General features: G+C 46.0%; 1 protein-coding gene across 7 annotated transcripts in view; it reads right to left on the bottom strand.

The window, feature by feature from the left end:
* nrp1a (neuropilin 1a) overlaps positions 1 to 22141 on the bottom strand; it is a 59221-nt gene that overhangs the window by 10049 nt on the left and 27031 nt on the right. For all 7 annotated transcript variants that reach the window (XR_007196106.1, XR_007196105.1, XR_007196107.1 and 4 more), the window contains 5 exons: positions 20747 to 20974; positions 17310 to 17465; positions 13224 to 13390; positions 4150 to 4305; positions 1358 to 1502 (listed from right to left, as the gene is read on the bottom strand). Coding sequence is in view for 3 of the 7 variants with exons in the window: in XM_048266144.1 (XP_048122101.1) it covers positions 1358 to 1502; positions 4150 to 4305; positions 13224 to 13390; positions 17310 to 17465; positions 20747 to 20974 (852 nt within the window). In the remaining 4 variants the exon portion in view is untranslated. The remainder of the gene's footprint in view (positions 1 to 1357; positions 1503 to 4149; positions 4306 to 13223; positions 13391 to 17309; positions 17466 to 20746; positions 20975 to 22141) is intronic.

Raw genomic sequence — 22141 nt, 5'->3', positions numbered from 1 at the left:
GCATCTGAGTAATATCATCCTCGCTTGCTGTGATTTGAAGGGCATGATAGACTTCACTCTATCTCTCTCTCTCTGTTTTCCTCTCTATCATTAGCCTGCCTAAGCAGCGTCCCAGCTGGCTGCATCATCTGAGCACAGGCCACAACGCATTGATGATGTCACTGGGGCAACCCATAATGCATCTTGCCTCTGATGTGTTTGCAGTGTGGTCTGGTCACCCGCCCAAACATGGCAAAGTCCAGCTGTGCCCTGGGGACTGCTGAACCGCACAGACACATACACACATGCACGCACACACAATCACATGCACACACATACAAACACACACACACCAACATGCAGTCTTTCATCAATTCATACACAGATGTGCACAGCAGTAGATTCCTAAAATAATCTTTAAACGCTCCCTGTGCACAGCACGCGGGGATTCATAGAATATACATGCTTTCCACATGAGGGACATTGATGGCGGATGTCAGAAGCTGGATGAGTACCGCACGCATCACAGTAAAGAGGGATGACATTGAGGGAGTAATGATATGAAATCCTCCACAATCAAAGCCTTGTGGAGAGGGTGGCAGTCTGCCAGAAAGCACACAGATTCAAATGGATCTGTGCCAGCAGGGGCGGGGTGTGTGAGGGTGTTTCTGTGTCTCTGCGCGTGTGTGTCTGGCTTGAACGGCTACAGTAAACTGGACTGTGAATATACTACACTATTGACTGAGTGTGTGTGTGTGTGTGTGTGTGTGTGTATTTGAGTAGACGTAGTAGATGAAGTTCTCTGTGTGCGTACAGTGTGTGTGCACGTGTGCATGTGTACAGTGGGAGAGATAGATGAGCACTCAGTGAGCTGTGCTGCAGCCCTTGCTGCTAGGGCTGCTGCCATTCATTTTAAATGAGCTACATCCAAACATCAGGTAACATAAATACGTAATCAACTTCATGTGCCTCTCATCTATAATGCAAAAGCCACTGCACTCCTGTCAGAGAAAATAGCAAAAACTCCAGTCCGTTGCCTCTCTCTCTCTCCACTCTCCCCCCTCTCTTTCTCTCTCTCTCTCTCTCTCCCTCTCTCTCCCCATCTCTTTCTCTCTCTATGAGTAAACAATCTGAGTTGCATGGGAGATGGGCTGAGTGCAAAAAGAGGAGGTTAAACGAATGAGTGAAACATTCATAGGTGATGCCAACAGCTGCAGACAGACAATGGTTTTTTTTTTTACATTTTCTATACACAACACGCTAGGCACTTGGTACCTCAGAATTATCACGAACTGCGTTTCCATCCTGTGCTACATTGACAGGAAGGGTAAATGTATTATGGCAGGCATAGCTTAAAAAGCTGAATCAATGATCTCACCTGAAATCTTGCAGCCGTAGACCTCAAAGCGCAGGGCGATGCCATTCTCCCAGGTGAATGGCCGCAGACGTACATAGCGGGCAAGAGTGCGCTTGGGCAGCGCCGCCTTGACCTTGTCCGTTGGGTTGGTGTTCCCTTGGAAAATCTGACAATGACACAATGGAAAAAAAAAAAGAGACAGACATCAATTATTGACGTTGTTTGTTTTTGAATGTCAGCTGGGGAGAGAAGGCCCAACAAAGCACGGGGAATCACCTGGCGCCTTGCCCCAGAAAATGAGACGGGGAAGGAAGAGGGGGTGGGGAGGCAGGCAGACGCAGAGACAGAGGGCTTATTTAGGTCAGCTTCCTCAAAGCACTGCTGTTATGATGATGTGGACGGAAAAAAAAAGACACTCCTAAAGAGAGAATGTTAAAGAGAGCTTGCCATCCTAATGCTTTTCATGGAGATGAAGAATTATCGCTAAAAGATGGGCACTCATCCATTAACCTCTTCGGGACAGACCACTGCTCAAAATTCACTCCTTAAATGTCAGCCGAGTCATTTCATCTGTATGGATCCCTCACTCTTAACTCCTTCTTTTTTCTTAGTCTGTCTATCTCTGCCCTCCACCCGTCTCCCTCTCTTTATCTCTCTCCAAGATGCCCTGAGGAAGAGCATCCAGTGTGCCGATCAGACCCCTCCACTGCTAATCACAGAGCCCAATGATGCCATAACCCTTTGGCCTTTCCAACTGAGTGCCTGCCAGGCCCGCCAGCCCTCTGAGAAAGCCCACGCAATGTGTGTGTGTGTGTGTTTGTGTGTGTGTGTGTGTGTGTGTGTGTGTGTGTGTGTGTGTGTGTGTGTGTGTGTGTGTGTGTGTGTGTTTGTATGTGTGTGTGTGTGTGTGTGTGTGTGTGTGTGTGTGTGTGTGTGTGTGTGTGTGTGTGTGTGTGTGCATAGAAAGTTAACATGGGCTGAAGTTTGCCTCACACATGCAAGCACACTCACACTCTTCAACAATATCTAGGGCACACTCACACACACCCACACCCACACACACAGTTATTAGTCCATCCAGAACCCCTTGTTGTTCAATCCCTGGGCATTGCTTATTAAATGTGTGAGAATAAGTGTGCGTGTGTGTATGTGAGAGAGAGAGATAGAGAGGAGCAGGAGAGAGTGAGAAAGAGAAAGAGAGAGAGAGATCCTGTTCATTCCCTCTCCCATTAGGAGTGTGTGCGATAATGACAAAAAAAATCTCAATTCAGTCAATACCGACAATAAGACGATATTTTGCAAATTGTTTGTTCAAGTCTCATATTATACTAGTATCTCACTCATGCTAAGAGGATATACATTTATCCTTATTAATGATATTATATAACAACATATAATCATTTACCTCAAACTAAAATAAGTTAATAAAATGTAAAAAAAGTATTAACCAAAGGTCAGAGGGTCTATGTGCGGCTCTGTGCATACATGTGTCCACAAGTTATAAGCACACCAAGGAAGGTTAAAAGGTAACATGGCCATGTCCTCCTAATGTTTCACATTTTATGGAAGATGGTGCTTATGATATTTGAGATGTCAAGGTCAATTTGGTGGTCCTGGGCGCTATTTTGGAACAATAAAACATGTTAAACCTTTTTCCTTATAGCGAGTGTCAATAAGATAAAATCACTTAACATAATGTACACACACAGGAGGACAAAAGAGTGAGTGCTAGATGTGAGACAATTGTGTTTACACAATCCTGAGCTTTATCACTTTCCCACGGCAACCACTCAACACCTCCATAACCTCTGGCTGTCAGGTTTATTTGTGCAGTGAAAAGGAGCCTGGTCTGTTTGCGGACCTGATCACTGATCGATCATGTGTAGTGCGTGTGTGTGTGTGTGTGTGTGTGTGTGTGTGTGTGTGTGTGTGTGTGTGTGTGTGCTTTGTCATGCTTTGCTTGAGTGCTTTGATGAAGAGGTACTCAGAGCAGCTGCTCAAACACAGCCCCATTCCAGTCGCCCTCCTGGACTCGTCCTGTCGGAATCTCTCTTTTAATCAGTTCTATTGTGTCCTACATACTCAGGCTAAGACAAATCATTGTCACTCACTAGATTCTATCATTGCCATTATTGTCCTCTGAATTTATTTTGTCACAGTGATAATATCTGAATGACTAATGAATAACCTGAAAGAACTGAAAATGACTAAAGTAGATAATATAATCTCACCATTTCAGTTAGCTAAACAATACCCAGAAATCACCTTTAATACTGTATATTTTTTTGTCTCTGGCATACATAATCAATGCAAGAACCCTTGTTCTACTTGGCATCCGAGTTCTGTAAGTGTATATCAAGGGATTTCTGTGGGATTCTGTGGACCACAATAGAGCTACTTGATTTATGAGCAAGCAGCATTGGAAAGACAATATTGTAAATAAAATCACTAGTGATTTTCACAGCGTAGCAACTATGGCCTCGTATGAACTCAGTGAAACAGCTTGTTGAAAAGTTATGAGGCAATATATGCTGTGAGAACCACTGACTTTACACTGGACGTCTGTGTGTGTGTGTGTGTGTGTGTGTGTGAGTGTGTGTGTGTGTGTGTGTGTGCGTGCGAGTGTGTGCGTGTACAGTATGTGTGTGTGTGTGTGTGTGTGTGTGTGTGTGTGTGTGTGTGTGTGTGTGTGTGTGTGTGTGTGTGTGTGTGTGTGTGTGTGTGTGTGTGTGTGTGTGTGTGTGAGAGAGACAGAGAGACAGACAAAGAGAAGAAGTGGGTGTGAGTATTTATGCACATCTGATGGCACTCACTTTCTGCTTGGAGCCCTCCTTTAATGTGATCCAGTCCTCGCCGTTGGAGCTCACTTCTACTTTGTACGAGCGCACAAAATAGGTCTTCATGGTTTCCTGGGAGATGGCACCTTGTGTCACAATAGCTGAGATGAAGCGAAGGAAACCTAGATCAACCTGTGAGAGTGACAGAAGAGAGAGAGAGAGGGAAACAGAGAGAGAGAGAGAGAGAGAGATGTTAAGTTATGCCCAGCTGTTCTGTTGCTGCTGTGAGCCATAAACAGAGGGAAATGAGCCACTAAAAGGAACGAGAGCAGACATTTGAGCGCCTCGCTGCAATCAGCAAAGTCATCTCCAGCTCTGTTTTACGTGTAAAGAACATGAATATGAGATCATAATTATGAACGGAAAAGAACTGGCACAACTTCATTTCCTGCAAGGAAAGTGTGCAAGAAAGGGGCTTCTGGGAACAGACAACCTCACTTGCAAAAGGAGAGAAGTGCCACACACTCCCGAGTTACACATAGAAGTCTTTAATGTGACAACGTTTCGGTGACCTGAGGAAGGCCGACAGGCCGAAACGTTGTCACATTAAAGACTTATATGTGTAACTCGGGAGTGTGCGGCACTTCTCTCCTTTTGCAAGTGGTACTGGTTGCCAGCACCTCCTTTTCTGGTGTGCGTTTTGCACTTCCACTCACCAATAGACAACCTTACTGCCAAAAGTAAGGTTGTCTTACTACTACAAAATATATCACTACAGTATTAACACAGCAGTTGTAAGATGTGCAAAAAAATATAGCCTACTGCATGATCTAGAATTAAAGAGGGTATTTCCACACAGAACACACTCTACATCTTTACACAATGTAAAAGTATGTACTTGACCTAAAGATAGTTTTCTACCCTGTATCGTCCCTCTCTGTTTCAGCTACAGAGGATACGTTCTGTGTTTCTGAACAGACCGTGCATGCGCAGCCTCTTCACTGCACGATCAAGCACTCTTAACTAAACTCAATCCCATCCTGGATTAAAGTGAGGGGGGTAATGGGGAGAGTTAGAGGTGGCGCTTGACTTGTGAGGTGGAGCGAACCACGGAAGCAAGGCTTTTCCAATGTCCCAAGCTCCAGTGGCATTAGCGTTTCAAGGGTCTGGCTTCATCGTCACTAATGAGGAATAATGTGCTTTGCGTGCAAAGAAAAACATAGGACTTTATCAACTGCAGACCTCTGGCAGCTTGGAAAAAATCTGGGAATAGCCATGCTGTGGTGAAAGAGCAAGCGAGAGAGAGAGGGAGGGAGAAAGAGAGAGGTACTTCAAAGTAACCAAAGTAATGCGAGCATTTCTCAAATTACTGTGCTCTACATCTGAGAGGGGACATGGGAGGCTGTTGATACTTAACACATACAAATGGGTTGACATGTTTAAGACTGCTTGGGACATGGACCCAAAAAATCAAAGCATAGTATTCCACAGATAACGTCTCATGACATCTCATACGCCTTAGATTCTTAGTATCTGGCCGCTGATGATCCATTTCACTCCAGTGCAATAACTTTCAGAGCTAAGCGCAAAAACAGATGCTATCTTGTATGAAGTTCCTCTTAAAAATGAACGCTTGAAGAAATGGAGAATACTGTATAAGTTCTGATGGACTACCAAATAAGGGCAAGATTTCTGGGACGCGGTCTAATATAGAACATGATCCCTGCCCTCTTGTCTTTTACTTTATAAATGGGGTCACCCATGTGACCACACATACGTCCATCTATATTTGAGGGATAGAACAAAATAGAGAAAAAGCCAGACGCCTGTCTATGTGAAGTTAGTGTGGATGAAGTAGGTGATCCGCGACAAGCCCTCTGCTTTCTGTCTGTCTCTTCTAGACACATCTCAAAGCCAGCTAACCATGCTCTGCCACCACCGTGACCAATAAATACATGGCCTTTTGGAGAAACTGACCAATAACATAGCTTGTCACTGGATCTATCTGCTAATTGGCCTTCAACAACTATTCCAGTGAGAATGTCAGGAAAGAAAGGAAGGCAGAGAAGCAGAATGAGGAGGCAGACAGTGACCTTGTCTTGCCATACTTTTTTTTTTTTTCAAACGTCCATCGACTCCCATGGAGTCATTAAGCACTCTCACCTGGTTACGCGAGCCCTTAAGGTATGATTCTATATTAAGTGATGATGAAATATACATGAAGAGAGAGGACACGTGTTTCAGCTGTAGGCCAGACGGCAGCACACAAAGAAGCCCAGAGAATGAGAGGCCAGAGGCGCTCCATGGGGCGAGAGGGGTCGGACGGACTGATCTGAAAACTGTGGCGTGGCGAGCAGACTGAATCAATGTCTTCAGCACATTGATGCATACTGACAACAGATCAGCACTAATGAACAATACATAATTTATTGATGCTCATACAGCTCAGAAAGAGCCCAGAGTGAAAAGGACAGAGTGAAGGAGAGGGAGGAAGCATATGGCAAGAGGAGACGCTCAAAGAGATGGAGGAAGACACAATGGAGGGAGACGTGGAGAGGTGCAGATTGGAACGGAGTGGTATGAAAGAGCCAGAAGAAAGACAGGATAAAAAGACAAAAGCGTCAGTCATCATCTGCCCCTAAGTGAATGAGTTGAGAGAATGAATCATGCTGAATGGCTGATGTAACAGTCATCTCAATGTGTTAAAAAGCAGCGGATGTTCTTCACTGCGGAAAAGGTATTTTAAGACTGTGCTGACAAAGCAAAACAAGGGCCCACACTCCATCCCAATTTTTCTTTTTGTAATTTTCATAGATGGTTTTATGTAAACAGTTGCGCTTGGAACAGGGCCCATCTCAAGACGAACGACAAAAAAAAAAAACAAAAGCTTATCACTTTAAGCTGCGAAACATTCTGGTGCTTGAAATGATTGCAGACAGTTCTGTACATCCTTTCAAGGACTAAAAGGCATATGATGGAATAGCACACACGCTTCCTCTACAAGCATTTGTGACGTTCACAAGCCAATTTCCCGCATTCTCTGTCTTCCACTATTCATTCCCTCTGCTTCAGTCCCACCTGACCATGCGCTAGGTGGGCAAGCTGAACGCTGAGAGCTGCTTAACACGGGCGAGGGTAGTGAACGCACACCGCTCTCATTACACTGACAAATGAAAGCAGAAAAGCAGAAACGGAATTAGTCGCGCTCTAGCTTGTAGGCAGCCAGTTAAGCCTGCTGCGCAATTAGATTAACAGGGCAGAAATGTTTCAACACATCTGTGTGCATGTGTGTGTGTGTGTGCGCATGTGTGTGTGTGTGTGTGTGTGTGTGTGTGTGTGTGTGTGTGTGTGTGTGTGTGTGTGTGTGTGTGTGCGCGTGTGTGTGGAAGTTCATTTTCGACTTCGAATGTTGTCCCTTTGTCCCCTCTAAGGAAGATGACTTGGTGCTAATCCGTCCTTAACCCTTGTAAAAATTCATTAAATGGAGCTCCATCATGAGTTCAGAATTAGCCTGAGCTGGCCGTATGGAGCCATGTGACGGCGCAGGGGAGGAGACTGGCTCTCCCCAGCCACAGATGGCAGCCGGGGGGGGGAGAGCGTCTCGAGTGGCTGATGGAACGCAGGGAAAGGCAAGAAGCACAGGGGTTTAGCAAACTGTTTCCCACTGCTTGTCTTTCTCGTAACACAGCTCATGAGAGTGGGTGGGTGGAGGGTTCGGCGCATGGGGAGGGTTTACAACGCCGGAGAGTGGGGCTTGCCAGTTTAAGATCTGTTTATCTGGCAGCCAATTCAGTGTCTATGTGGAAAAATACAACCTCTCCCCAATCTGTGTGTATGTGGGTGGGAAAGAGGGATGAGAGAGCAAGAGAGAGAGAGAGAGAGAGAGAGAGAGAGAGAGAGAGAGAGAGTGAGAGAGAGAGAGAGAGAGAGAGAGAGAGAGAGAGAGACTGATTTCCCAACTGGCGAGCAAAATATGCTTGCTGTCCTTTTGGCTCACAAAACAAAGGGTAAAAAAAGCTAAACTAAAAACAACAAAGCTCACCACTATGTAGAGAAGGAAGTCTTGTTTTATGAATCTAATGCAAATACCATCTGGTTAAAGCTGTGCCATTATGTGTCCCTTCAGGCTAGAGGCAAAGTAAGGCTAGGATGAGGAGATGGGTTAGTCCTAAGTCCCTGTGAAAATAAACACACCTCAAGGTATTTCCAGGGCACCAAAGAACACACCCCCAGTCACTCTCTCTTCCTTAGTCATCCATCATTCACACATTGCCTTTTCCTGCCATTCTTTTTTTGGCAGTAACTGTTCGACACCTGGCCAATGCGTGGTTTCTTATAAATTCCATTAACAGAAGGTGTAATTAATTCGCTTTTCATGAAAATTGTATTACGCGATGCTGTGAGACCTATGAGCTCCCCTGGGACCTTTCTAATTCATCACCAAATTTACCTGGCAGGATTACGGTGCTATTTTTAGCCCTCATGGCTGCATGGTAGCATTAAATTATGCACCTTTTTTCCCAAGCTCCAATCATCTACTTCATCTGACAGTGAGAAACGACCTAAGCCAACTAATGGGTGCACAGGTACGTAATGTGTGTGAGTGTGTGTGTGTGTGTGTGTGTGTGTGTGTGTGTGGGGATTTGTGTAGTGTGCGTTTTAGTGTTAAAAAAGAGCATCTGCAAGTCTAATTTCCTTATAGATGATCTGATATTCCTGTAACTGTACCAGGGCCAAGATCAACTGAACGTAGTCTGCTGTAATTGTAAACTAGGAATCCATCTACATAGTTTTTGTTCTTTCCAATCCACTGTGAGGCTCAGTGGCATGTTGAATGCATTAGGGAACATTGAATGCATTAGGGAACAGCATTGGCCTTCTCATCTTACATCATCAAATCTTGGACTGATATGTTGCTATTTATTTTACCCAGCCTTGACACAATTTGTTACTAAAGGAGATATAAAGACTTGGAACAAATTTGAGGATGAATGGTCTAAATCCTCATATCTCTCAAGACATGAATATAATTGGGCTGAAACAATTTACAGTCTATGCAAACAAGGAGATTTCAGGGGAAAAGGGCTTAATGGCCTTTCATATGGCACAAAACAGTCCTTGACTGATTCAGAACTATTCCTGTGTATGCTTGAGGCCCCATCCCCAAAACAGGCCCCAGGCTTCATTAGACCACTGCCTGATGTTCATTAGAGTCCCATGCTTGTAATTACTCATCTGTTGGCATGGTGACAGAGCCTGCTAGCTTGACTGAAAACAGGCTAGATGATAGGCTAGATCAGTCGGCTTTCATAGAAAATGGTCAAACAAACTGCACAGGGGGAGGGATGAGATGAGGCAAAACAATGACGAGTTTAAACCATAGATCCATCCCCTAGATTATGGCTAGATGAAAGCATGTTTGTTTTGACAGGTGAAACAAAATGAAACACTGATGGAGGTTGTTTCAGCAGCTGACTATCCCTCGCCTGCTCCTTCTGCTTTCATGAAATTAACATATGTTTGACAGCTCCATTTGTTTTTCTTTTGCCATCAGAGGGAAGTCTGCAATTAGTTCGAGTGACTACAGTGGAATTCAACCTGTTTTGCTTTCCCTAAACTATTTTGTAATGGAGATTCACTTTGCTGGCCAGTTAGAGGGGAAACAGCTCTGTCAATATTTCTCCTTGTCCAGAGGTGCAGGACCTCGGCCCAGGAGCTTTCCCCCTGCACACTGCTCATCAATCAAGACAGCGCAGCTTCCTGTTGAACTGGCTGGCACTGCTGCTTGCTCACATCTGACTACCCCACCGACTGGCGTTGTTATCCTGAAAAAAAAACACCACTTATTGTGTGGTATCTCTCAGAGGGTGGGGTGTTGTTCCAGCTAGGCTGATTAATGTAAACATCCTTTCTCTTAGTGCTCAGGAAGAAAGGCCCTCACGTCTCTTTGATTTCTCTCATGATCAAAACCGTTTAAGTAACCAGCGGGAGAGGCAGGAGCCGCAACAGACAAATGTGTTTTGGTGTATTCACCACACCGTCAGATTTATGGTAATGGTAGAGCTTTTATAAATAAATTATGGGCATGTAAAGAGAAATTATTGCAACGTAGAGAACAACATGAAAAATAAGTGGGAACAGACATAATTCAAACACTCAATGCCCTACCATTATGCAATACAGGTAGAAATGCTTTTAACATTGACAGCCCCCCTTCAAAAGATAATGCATAATGCATGAAATGCCTGTGATCAATGATTACTGTCTGAATGAGTCAGTCATTTCTTTAGAGATCCGGCCGTGAGTTTAAAGCATCATTTTGAAACCTTTGACCTGAAGACTCGGTAGTGATGTTGGAACAAACCACGTTATCACAACCCTTTCATGACAGAGCCATTTCTCTTCATACCAGACGATCATAGGGGTACATTGTTCCTTTAATCTACGGTATACATCTGCTTTGGGTGTTTTGAGACATGTTTAAAACCCCTGCTTGTCCTTTGGAGTATCCTGAATGTGTTGCACAGCTGCAGGTATTTCCTCGTACAATGTCACGCATCAACCAATGTTTCCTATTGAAAACAGACTTGTCCTATAACTATGACTTTTTCAGGTAGGTCACTTCCTACATCCTGAATATTTGATAGCAGATTCAAACAGATAAGCTCTAAATTACCACAAGGGTATGGTGTGTATCACTGTTCTTGCTTCTATTCCTGAATGGCATGGCAAATAAAGAGAAATGAAATGTGGTAGTTCAGTCTGTATCCTCTGCTGCTTTACTGCAGGTCTTTCTGCAACATCTATGCCAGTAGGTGTCTGCCCTGGTCAAACAGAATTTAGAGTTGACAAAACCATGTGGATCACCCAGACCTGTTCACCGATGTCCTCCAGACCCCAATACTAATCACAATGAGAGCTCTGGCCTGACCCTGGATCTGCTCAGAATGCCAAATATGGAATCAGAAGCACTGCAGGGAATGAAATGCTTGTCTACTCACAGCACTGAGCTCCAAGAGGTAATCGTGTCTGGTGAATTAGTCAAAAAAATAATGAATGGATGATATGCGTGTGAGGAGATGTGGGGGGAGGGGGTCAGTGCGTGGGTCTTGATTTGTGAGTGTGAAGTGGACGGTGTCATTAGCAAGGTGCCGCATACAAGACAGAGGGAGTATTGTTGTCACCAGAGCCCTTAGACAAGCTTAATGAGAGTGAAATGAGGAATCTCACTCCGTTAATAGCACTTTCTATAATTAAACTCTTTCATAAGTGCAATACACACAAGTTGAGGACTATTCTTTTAAATTATGAATTAAAACATTCTGTGGTTAGAGTCGGTCTTTTTGTTTCCTTGGAAACAGATGTGCAGAGCTCAACTTGTGACTGCTGATTGGCTGAGGCCTGGTAAGTATCACATATCTAATGTGTTTTTTTGAAAACTCTATTCAGGATTTTACTGCCAAAAACATAATTTTATTCTTAATCAATAGTATTCAGAGAATTTGTAATGGTTTGCCAATTGTTCTCCTTGGCTCTGTACAGCTCAGTTATAGACACTGCATCTTACTGTAAGTATTATTTGTAAAAACCATGGACTCGTCAACTAAGGCTGAGTATCTAAGAAGTCCACTCAATTATGGATAAAATATGAGCTGGCAACTGCGCAACCAAGTGGAAAAATTGGTTTTAAAAGGAGTGATTTTTCTACATTTTCCCGCATGCAATCAACAAACCATACAAATATAGATCAAACAAATTCCCCTCGCAGTCTTGTGACCTCTTTTCCAGAGGCAGCAAAGGATTGCCAAATCATAGAACTGCATTATACTGACAGACAGGGGAAAAGCATGACAAAGCAGACAAGGAAGGAGAGAAAGAATGAGAGAAGACAGACAGAGGCAGGGAAAGGGGAGAGGAAGAACAATTGTCCTCTTGTTTCACCACACACAGACACCCTGAGGCAACGGGCTCTCCACAGCTGTGGAATTTCCCTTTGGAGCTGGGCACAGACAGTCTGAGGTTTGGGAAGAGGCAGCGAGTCAGCAGAGGGCCAGCCGGGGACCTCCACCCTGAGATTACCTCCCTGCAGTCCCACAGGAAGTGGTGCTGAGGGACAACAGTGGCCGGCTCATGTCATGTGCGGTCAGGGGTATTACGGCCCCCTTCTGCTGATTCAATTATTGTGGAAGTGGAGTTAAGGCCTACAGGACAATATTTTGATAGCAGTGAGCCGAGGTGGCTTCACGGACCTCCCCTAGCAAATATTTGGCTTTGGGTCAATGCTATTATTAGCCCCCTGAGGAGCATGTTTGGCCCAATCTTTTTACAGACAGACGGAGATGGCGAAAGACAATAAAGTTATGGCAGCATGGTGGGAGACTTGGCTAGAAGATGCCCCGAGGGTTAATACTCGAAAACAACCCAGACCCCCCCAAAAGAAAAGGGGGAGAAAATCAGCATGAGTCATGTGTGCTGTTGTCATGTCAACAAAACAATCGGTTCCACATTGCTTGGAGTTTCTAAAAGATCATGCATGTCTCCCAGCATATTGTGGTATGTTTAATTTATATTTTTATTGATTGTGTTATGTGTGTGAGTGTGTAATATAGTAGCCCCTTTATGTTACATGTAAAGAAAATCCCCAAAAGATAAAATAGCACAAGACGTCTGTGATGTCAGGTGATTATACGAGCCAATCAGACACAGAGCAGAAGAGCACATGCTGTCTCCAAGACAACTAAAGACTAAAGAACTTTGTGTTGGTTGGCATGCTGGGCTCGGGGATCTTTGCGGAAGCCAGAATGAATCATCATATTTGTGGAGTGTATTTGTGGATTGACGGAGCAAACCACCAGTTGTCTGTGAAAACACAGACTTAACTGACTTCACTGCTGCCATTAAATGCACTCATATTCAAACAGAATATTAAAGTCTCAAAGCCTGATGTAGCAATTTCTTTTCCAAACAACTGCAGATGAGGCTTGTGGAAACCGTTTCAGGAAGGAGCTGCTTTGTGTCTTATAGCTCAAAAAAAGGATCTTCTGTCTGACAAGAATGGAAGAAAGTATTCACTTTTAAAAAGGGTTCAGTGACTAGGAACAGCAGTGTACCTGAATCCACTCCTTGGTGGAATCCTCGGCTGGTGTCCAGGCGTTCTCTTCATTGTTGAGTCTGGAACGTTCTGGTGACCAGCTGGAACTGTAGAAGGAGGTGGCCACAATGTGCTCTGGGGGGATTTCACCTGACTCCAGGCCCAGAGGCTCAGAACAGTCAAAGTCTGCAGAGAGAAGGGGCGCTTGTGTGAATAAGTAGTGATAAATTTCCACATTTAAAAATTCACGTTAGCAAAACTGTTGTCTGCCGATTACACTTGATTGACTTGGTTAGTGCAGATATGACAAAATGTGAAGGTGGCCAAGGAGGTGTAGAAATGAGATGGTGATGGTGATGGTGTGTGTGTGTGTGTTAGTGTGTGTGCGTGCATGCAGAGGGAATCTGTTCACAGAGCTAAGCGTCAGATCCCAGGACAAGGGAACAAGTCATGCCCAGAGTGCCACCCCCCCACCCCCCACCCCCAGGGACTCAGCCACCACTCACACACGCCACTTCAGCAGTGGTGGCCCAAATAAAGAGCATATCAGCTCTGCTTCAGCGATTTACCCTCCATTCTCTCCCTCGCTCCTGGTCTCTCTCTCTCTCTCTCTCTCTCTCTCTCTCTCTCTCTCTAACCCACTTGCTCGCTAACTCCTTCCAGAAAAAGGCATGTAATGGAGGTCTACAGCTGAAAGTGTACTACATTAAGACATAAAGCCGTATTCATAAAACATTCAGCTTAGGCTCTTACCAAAGAACCGGAGACAGAGAAAATAGAACCGTTATGCATTACAATACATTAAAGAAGTTCGCCCCCTTAAAAACTTTCCTGTAGGCACTTTTTTGTTCTGGGTGAGTGTGTTTTGCACATGCTGCACATTTCCTCACACTAGCCTAGGGTGGAAAACTCCCAGTCATTCTCTGGTTTGCAGAAAGAGAGAGACATATATCAGACTGAACGCCATGCCACCCAGGTTCAGCTGTGTGCTGAGTGTTTTTGTTGACATGGGACAGTCGTCCCTCTGGCTCCTCAGCCTGGGTGGCTGTAGTATCGGGGGTCGGACAAAGTTCAGCCCCTGACCCCTGGGGGCTGTTGTCCAGACACAGGGGCACAAAGGAAATTAGTGCTTGTATGTGTATATGTAGGGGGTGCAACTAGGCAACTAGCTAACGAGTCAGCAGAATGACCAGATAACTACAAATACACCTCTACAAACACATCAGTTAAACAGTCTGACACACTCAATGGCATTCCTTAAGACAAGGACGCATCAGCAAACAGGTAAAGATTGTGAGCTCACACGTTCTCACAGACACATGCAAACACACACAGTCTCAGTGACTGATGCAGTGGCCCACTGTCTGCAGGTCTAACTGGTGGAGAACAGATGGAGAGCCCATCTGTGTTAGCTGTGAAACATCAGTTACAGTTGCCGTGGGTTACAGATCATGCACCGAGCACTGCATATCAACCCATGCATCTAAAACAGAGCACTGCTCTAAAGCTAAGACATTCAGCGAAAAGCACAGTAGTATATCAACTCTGATTGAGACATTCTATTCAGACTCTCCATCCAAACCACAGTGACCACAAACGCTGAGTGGGGCACACAGAGTTGCTCTGTTTCCCTGCCGACAGCTAGCATACTCTCATGGTGTTGCCCGCCTGCTAGCAGAGCACATAGCAACAGCACATCCCACCAGTGCTCTAAGAGCCATGCTGGAAACCAGCTTCGGTCAAACGGGCTGCTCAGGTCAAACCTCATGTGGGCATTTAGGGAAATGCATTTGAGTTCATCTTGAGGCCAGTCTGAGGCCCTTCAGGTAGGGGGGCTTGCACACACTGAACCTTCTAGCCTGAGAGCATACCTTTTAGAACTATCATGTTGTTCGGTGACCGCTCTCAAGTGGGCATGACTTACATAAAAGCAATCAATCAATCATCAGTTGGCTAAGCTGTTCAAATATACCTAAGATAGCCCAAAATGCTATATTTTGCACAGAGATGTTAGCATGAGATAGCATTAATCTAAGAAGACAGCAGAGCTAGATATCTTTACTTTTCTGGCGCCACTTCATTGATGCCAGACCAGTAGTGGGCTGGTAAAAAGCCACGTTAAAAACGTCTGTGTGTTTGTGTGGGTTGAGGGGTTTTTAAAAGCAATGTTACAGAATGCAGATTTATGGATGTGATTAATAATTAATATTACATGTCTACCGTGCAGGGCTCCAGCTGTGATAACACTGAAACCATTCAATATGGCTGCCAAAAAGCACATACAGTACAGTAGGCCTATAGAAAAATAATCATTTTTAGGTAATAATGCAGATTACAGGAAAGACGCATTTATCATCAATCTCCTTATTCTAGTCGCTCCCCACATTACAGTAATCAAGAAATAAAATATATTGCTCTGTTATGTAAGCTATCTAAACTTCAAACTGATGCCCTAGTTTGTTAATGGCAGCCACCCCTAAAATACATGAATTAAAATACTGTCTCTAATCCATCTTGGGTGGTCTTCCCACACAGGCGAGATCAGATCTGTTGTTGACGCAGTGCTAAGTCAGTGCATTGGCAGCACTGCAGTCTCTCCACTCCGCCTGCCTGACTGCCTGCCTGCCTGCCTGCAGAGCAGAACCAAGCAGAACTTGAGGAGTGTGCCAGAGGAACGCTGTCACCAGCAAGCCAACAGCGCATACAGATTACTGGTGAGCACTCTCTACCCTGCAGCTGAGGTCATTAGTGTTTCAAGAAATATACAAAAATCAAGAGCTGGATATAGAGAAAAGTGCAAGGGTGTGTGTGTTGTTGTTGTGTGTGTGTGTGTGTGTGTGTGTGTGTGTGTGTGTGTGTGTGTGTGTGTGTGTGTGTGTGTGTGTGTGTGTGTGTGTGTGTGTGTGTGTTTGTTGGGGATTGGTGGTAGTGGGGGGTATGTGGGTGTGAAAGACAGAGAGAGAAAAGAGAAAGGGATAGAGAAAGCAAGTAAAAGAAAGAGACATGGAGTATACAGAGCGAGCCAGAGAGAAAAACAAGATTATACAGACAGAGAAAAAACAGAGAGCTGGGGGGGGGGGGGAGGGGGAAGGGAGGCTGGGGATGCCAATGAGCAGGGGAGGGGGGGGAGGAGTCAGGAGGGTTGAGGGTCGTCTGTGAACAGATTTACAGTCTCAGCGAGACACTAGTGTCTGGTGGAGCTCGCTCTACTCGCAAATGAAATGTTTAGCCGGAGCATTGGGGTGAAGAGGTTGCGCCCTAGGGGCAGTGGTGTTTGAAAAAAAGCAACAAGGAACTGTCGAGCAAGAACGTGTGGGAGAGTGAGCATGTGTCTGATGCTACATTCCTGAGCACCGGTGTATAAACCAAGGCTCATAAAGCAGGGCTCTATGATGCGTGACTCTTCTCCCGCATCTACTTAATGAAAATGTGTGGGCGTGGGTGTCAGACAGAGATAGATGGAGAGAATGGGGGGGTAGAGAGAGAGAGAGAGAGAATGTGTGTGTGTGGGGGGGGGGGGCAGATAGAGAGAGAGAGGCTGGGGACGCCTGTGTGTGTGTGTGTGTGTGTGTGTGTGTGTGTGTGTGTGTGTGTGTGTGTGTGTGTGTGTGCACGCATGTATGTGTTGTAAATAACAAGGACATGTTGATTTAATAACTCTGTCTTCTATGTCTCACGTTATTACAGAGAGTGCCTCTGCACAGTGCACAGCACCAATTCACCGGTTCAACCTTTCTCCCCACTTGTTTTAACTCCAGGAAACAACAAATTACTGCTAGTAGTGAGTATGTCAGTATGCATGACGCATCACATTCAGGATCAACTTCAGATAAGTGTGGAGGTGAAGAACTTTCAAGGCCTTCCTTTTAGATTTCATATTCTGTACTTCACAGTGCTTATTTGAATTTCCTCTTAGGGATCAATAAAGTATCTATCTATCTTATTTGAATCAAAACCTGCAGCTGAGTGTTGAGATGCTGCATACCTTTGGGAATCTTTCACACTATGGATTATACCTCACAGATGAGCCGGAGTTGAGGGTTTCTTAACCATGTGATACTTCAGAGGGAGTGTGCAGTGCGGCTTCGAGTCTGTTCATACTCACCCTCAGGCACAGTGCGCTCCAGGACAGTAAAGTTGGCGGAGAAGCCCTCCTTGGCAATGGCGCTGTCGGTGTTGATTGTCAGGGCAAGGATGCCCGTGTAGGAGATGATGCGCCCTGGAGTGGTCTGCCCACAGAACCGGCCGATATATGGACCCACTGTGAGGGAAAGACAAACGCACACAGAGAAATAGATTGCATCGTCACAAAAATGTTGGAGAAACACGGGTGAAAAAGACTTTAAATCACAGGGAGGGACAACAATGGTGTACTGAGAGGAAGAGAAAGAGTCGTAAAGGGTGCTGAGAGGGATTCAACTCCAGAGTCCAGACTATAAAGAATGCCGAGAAATGTGTCTGTTTGCTGTGTTTTACGCAATCACGGTGCAAACAGACACACAGTCCAGAGGCCAGATCTCCACAGGGTGTCCACTGGATCCCGGTTGACCTCATCACGACCCCAGAGAACCCCTAAATGCCCAAAGCATTCCAATTCCACACCCACTCGTCATCGGCTCCAACCAAAGGAAAGGGAAGACAAGAGAGCCAGAGCAAGAAGAAAGGGAGCCCTCTGCCCAGCACAGGGCCAGCCTGGCGTTTCCGTCTGCTTGTCAGTCATAAATTCCTGGGCCTCTTTTAATGGCGGTGCTGGTTTTTGGTCTTGAGGTTGTCTCGGTCACACATGACTGGCTCCCCCAAAAAACCCACTCAAAAAGCAAAGAAAAGGGGGAAAGAGAGAGCAAACAAATGGACGTGGGAGGAAAGAGAGGGAAGCACAAGGAAAATGAAGGGCAGTAAAAGTGAGCCTCTGACACGTTCCAGTGAGCACACTGAATACATGCATGCTTCATTTGTGTTAGGGAAAGAAAAGGTGATTCAGAGGCAGGCAGGGAAGGAGAGAGGGAGAGAGAGAGAGAGAGAGAGAGAGGGAGAGAGATAAAAGAGGAGGGAAGGGAACAAGGAGAGGTGAGAAGAGAAAAGAATAAAGTTTTAATGAGATGGTGACATTGGTGTTCCTCTCTCTCTCTCTCCCTCCCCTCTCTCTCTGTCTGTCTCTCTCTCTCTCTCTCCCTCTCTCTCTCTCTCTCTGTCTCTCTCTCTTTTCTTTCCCCTGTGCTTATCAGTGATTAGCAGCTCTGTGATCTGCGAGGCGAGACGGTCGGCCGTTCTTCAAGAGCACGGCCCTCAACCAGTCAGAGCACGACAGGGAGATGAAAGAGACCTGTCAGCTGTGCGGATGGACCGGGGGTGGTCGGGGGTGTAGGGGGGTGTGGCGGGTGCATATGGGTAAGATAGAACAAGGCTCTAAAGAGGCCGTAACCATTTCCAGAGGATAACTGATGCACCAGGTGCACTTATGTGCTTATGGATATTTCTATGATCATTTCTTCAAGACAAATCTAAGAAAACACATTTTGTTATTATATTTGTGTTAGGCTATGTTTGTACATATGTTTGTGTGTGTGTGTGTGTGTGTGTGTGTGTGTGTGTGTGTGTGTGTGTGTGTGTGTGTGTGTGTGTGTGTGACTGCATGTGTGAGACATGTCCAAAATTGTGTGCATGACTCAACAGCGCAATGAAATATTAAAGAGCTGCTCGGTGTGAACTCTCTGTGCTGCCTGTGTGCTCTGCTGGAGAGAGGGAGGGGAGGGAGGGGGGGAGGGGGGGGGGAGGGGGGGGGGGGGAGGGCACGCGGCGGGGTTTGGGAAGGAGGGGCTACATCCCCTGGTGCTCCGTCGAGGCCTCCGTCTAGCGCCTATAGTCTTCTGCACTAATGCACTATTGATCCATGTGGCCCTGCAGGTAGGATGCAAGTCTCTGAGGGAGATGGAAGCCCTTTCACAAGCCACCATCCCCCCCCCCCCCCACCATGTCCTTCCTCTGGTAAAGGGTTCCAGAAATGGCCATTGAGCATGTCAAGGCCTTCTCCAGAAAAAAAAAAACACGTCCCAAAGTACTGTGCTAAGCCCACCCCACCTTTGACCCAGGGGATCAGAAGGACAGTGGCCTCCTTCCCCTTTCCTTCTTCCTTGACTGTTATCAACCACAGCATATCTCTGAACAACAACCCAAGGACAAAAAAACAACTTTAACCACCTTTCCAAAGGAAACTTCAATAAAAAAAAGACCCTGCAGTTACAGTTCAAGTTCATAAAGTTCTGTTTGAAGACTGAACAAAACCACCACAACAGCCTACTGGCAGTACGTGTCATCTCTTCCTGCTATCTTCTCACCTCATCTCAAAAATAGAGGGCGATAATAAAGATATGTCACTGATGCCTCGGAGGACCATTCTGTGACTACCCGTTTTAATAATCACAGCATGCTGTAGAAACACTCTCTGATTTCCTATCGCATGAAAGGCTCCCCCTTCCAGAGACATAACAACACTTAGTCCAGACGCTCCCCATTCTGTCTGTGAAATCATTTCAAACGAGTGCTCTTAGGGAGGGAAATGGCAACAGTCTGCATGCCAGCGTGGGCACCCACCCATCCTAATGAATGAAGACAAATAACTCTAGTCAGACCCGAGACAAGGCAACGCTCTCACGTCCCGCAGCCCTGGGCACTGCTGGCACTGGCCTGGGCCCCTTGTTGACATGACGTTGACAGGCCCCACTAATCATGTTCTGCTAACCCTGCTGATGTTTGTGTCAGTGTGTGTGTGTGTGTGTGTGTGTGTGTGTGTGTGTGTGTGTGTGTGTGTGTGTGTGTGTGTGTATGTGTGTGTATGTGTATGTCCTGGAGGCCCCCGACCTTAACCCCATCCTGATAAGACTTTACTTATCTTCATTTTTTCTTTTTTACCACCAGTTGTTTGTGTTTGTTGCGTAAGGGAACGCTCGTCAAGGAGTGCCATTTCCTCGCCCCCCATCCCCCGGAGATCAATCACAGCACATTGTTATGGCGCGATAGAATCTCGCCCTCTGGGGAAGGAGGGGGGCAGAGCAGACTGGAGAGGGGGAGCAGGCAGAGCCAAGGGCAGGACCTCGCTCCTTCTCCTCCTGCCTCCCACCCCTCTCCTCCGTCTCCGCCAGCGAGAAGAGCAGCTGACACAGAGGTCCTGCTCCGGGCAGTCTGGCCTAAATATGAGCATTGTGTTCGTCAGGGCCTGGCCCTGGAGGCTCGTAAGCCGGCTACAGACTGAAGTGGTGCATTGTGGGGTTGAAGTGATTCTGGGTCATCTGACTGTATGTCCAGTGCTCATGGCTATGTTCAAGCACGTGACTTGTGCTAAAAATGTAAATAAATGTGACTGCACGTTTTCTCGCTGTTGGTTGCAATTGCTGTTTTGCGGTACTCATAAATGCCTACTGCAATCATTACAGGAAACACATGTGTATACAAGTGTGTGTGGGTGGCATGTTTTTTCCTTTGTGTGTGTGTGAGTAAGCGCGCGTGTGTGTGTGTGTGTGATGGAGAGTTTTAATAGTCACTGACCCCCAGGAAAGCCGTCCCAGATCTCCAGGCGGTCATAGCGGCAGTGGACGCCGGCGGGAGGGTTGGGATCAGGCTCCAGCTCGAAGCTCTCAAACTCCAGCACAATCTCCGACATCTTCGGGGCGAAGATCATGAAGGTGCAGTCCAACTGGTTGGGATACTTCTCTGGGTAACCTGGTGACTTGATAACTCCACTGTTAGAGGTGAAGTTTCGAGAACATTCTGGGCCTGGGAGAAAGAAGATAAAAAAAAAACTTTAGTTTGTTTGTATCAAATTGTAGAATTGATATCTCTATCACTTATTCAGTATTATCTTCACATTACAACATGCCCTTGTCTTTTCCCATTACCTCTTACTATTTTACTCTGTATGTACAGGCAGCCCCACAAAAATATGTGCCCCACATATTGCATGTCTGTGTAACATATTACATATATTGCACACACACACACACACACACACACACACAACACACACACACACACACACACACACACACACACACACACACACACACACACACTCACCACAACCCTGTTCCGGCAAGTGAAAACATTTACTCAGACATCTCCCTTGAGAGTGGTCTGTGCACTGATGAGGGAGGGATGTTAGTGTAGGCGCACACATACATCATCACAGTACTCCGGCTTCATGACCGGGGCCTTGCAGCTCCCCACCTTCCCCACACGAAGGAGTGGGAAGTACAGTACGAGACAGAGTGGGAGAGGACATGTGTCCATTCACATTCACACTTATAAGATTGCGTCAGTGCAACTGGAGTGTACATGTGGGGACCCAGAGTGACACAGAGAGAAAGAGAGAGGGCCGAGCTGTGCACTTAGTCACCAGCGGGCAGTCGACGAGGCAGGTATAGGCACTGGAGAGGCCGAAGTAGAGAGGTGGAAATGGAGGAGAAAGTGTGTGCGCCAATGGGAGAAAGGTCTTGAGTGAGCGCGGAGCAGGAAATGGGAAAAGCACACACTGTAACGGTCCTGGACAGCTTTGCTTGAGAGTGGTAAAGTGTTCTCTCAGCCCTGTCATTTTGGGCATCTTGCGGGGCCCCTAATTCATGCCCATCAGAGCCACTCCAGCCTGTCCGGCACGCGCCACCACAGCAGGCACCGAGAGCACCCCCACCCCCCATTCCTCGTACTTTTTTCCTCTTTTGGGTGGCCGGGGAGTAAATGGCTAGTGCACCCATTTTGAGTTTAAAGAGAACTGACATTTAGTGCTGCACTAAAAATTGGTTGTTCAAACCAGCAGGACATTAATTCCTCCAATTTCTGTCAGTACAGAAAGCTTTCAGTGTTCTTTTCTCCCCTTAAATATAGCTAGCCTGCTGCCGGACTTCTGGCTCATGCTGGATAGGATATTGAGCTCAAATAACCTCAAAT

Source organism: Alosa alosa, chromosome 16 (assembly GCF_017589495.1).
Source record: "Alosa alosa isolate M-15738 ecotype Scorff River chromosome 16, AALO_Geno_1.1, whole genome shotgun sequence".
NCBI lineage: Eukaryota > Metazoa > Chordata > Actinopteri > Clupeiformes > Clupeidae > Alosa > Alosa alosa.
This window is presented reverse-complemented; position numbering and strand designations above follow the sequence as displayed.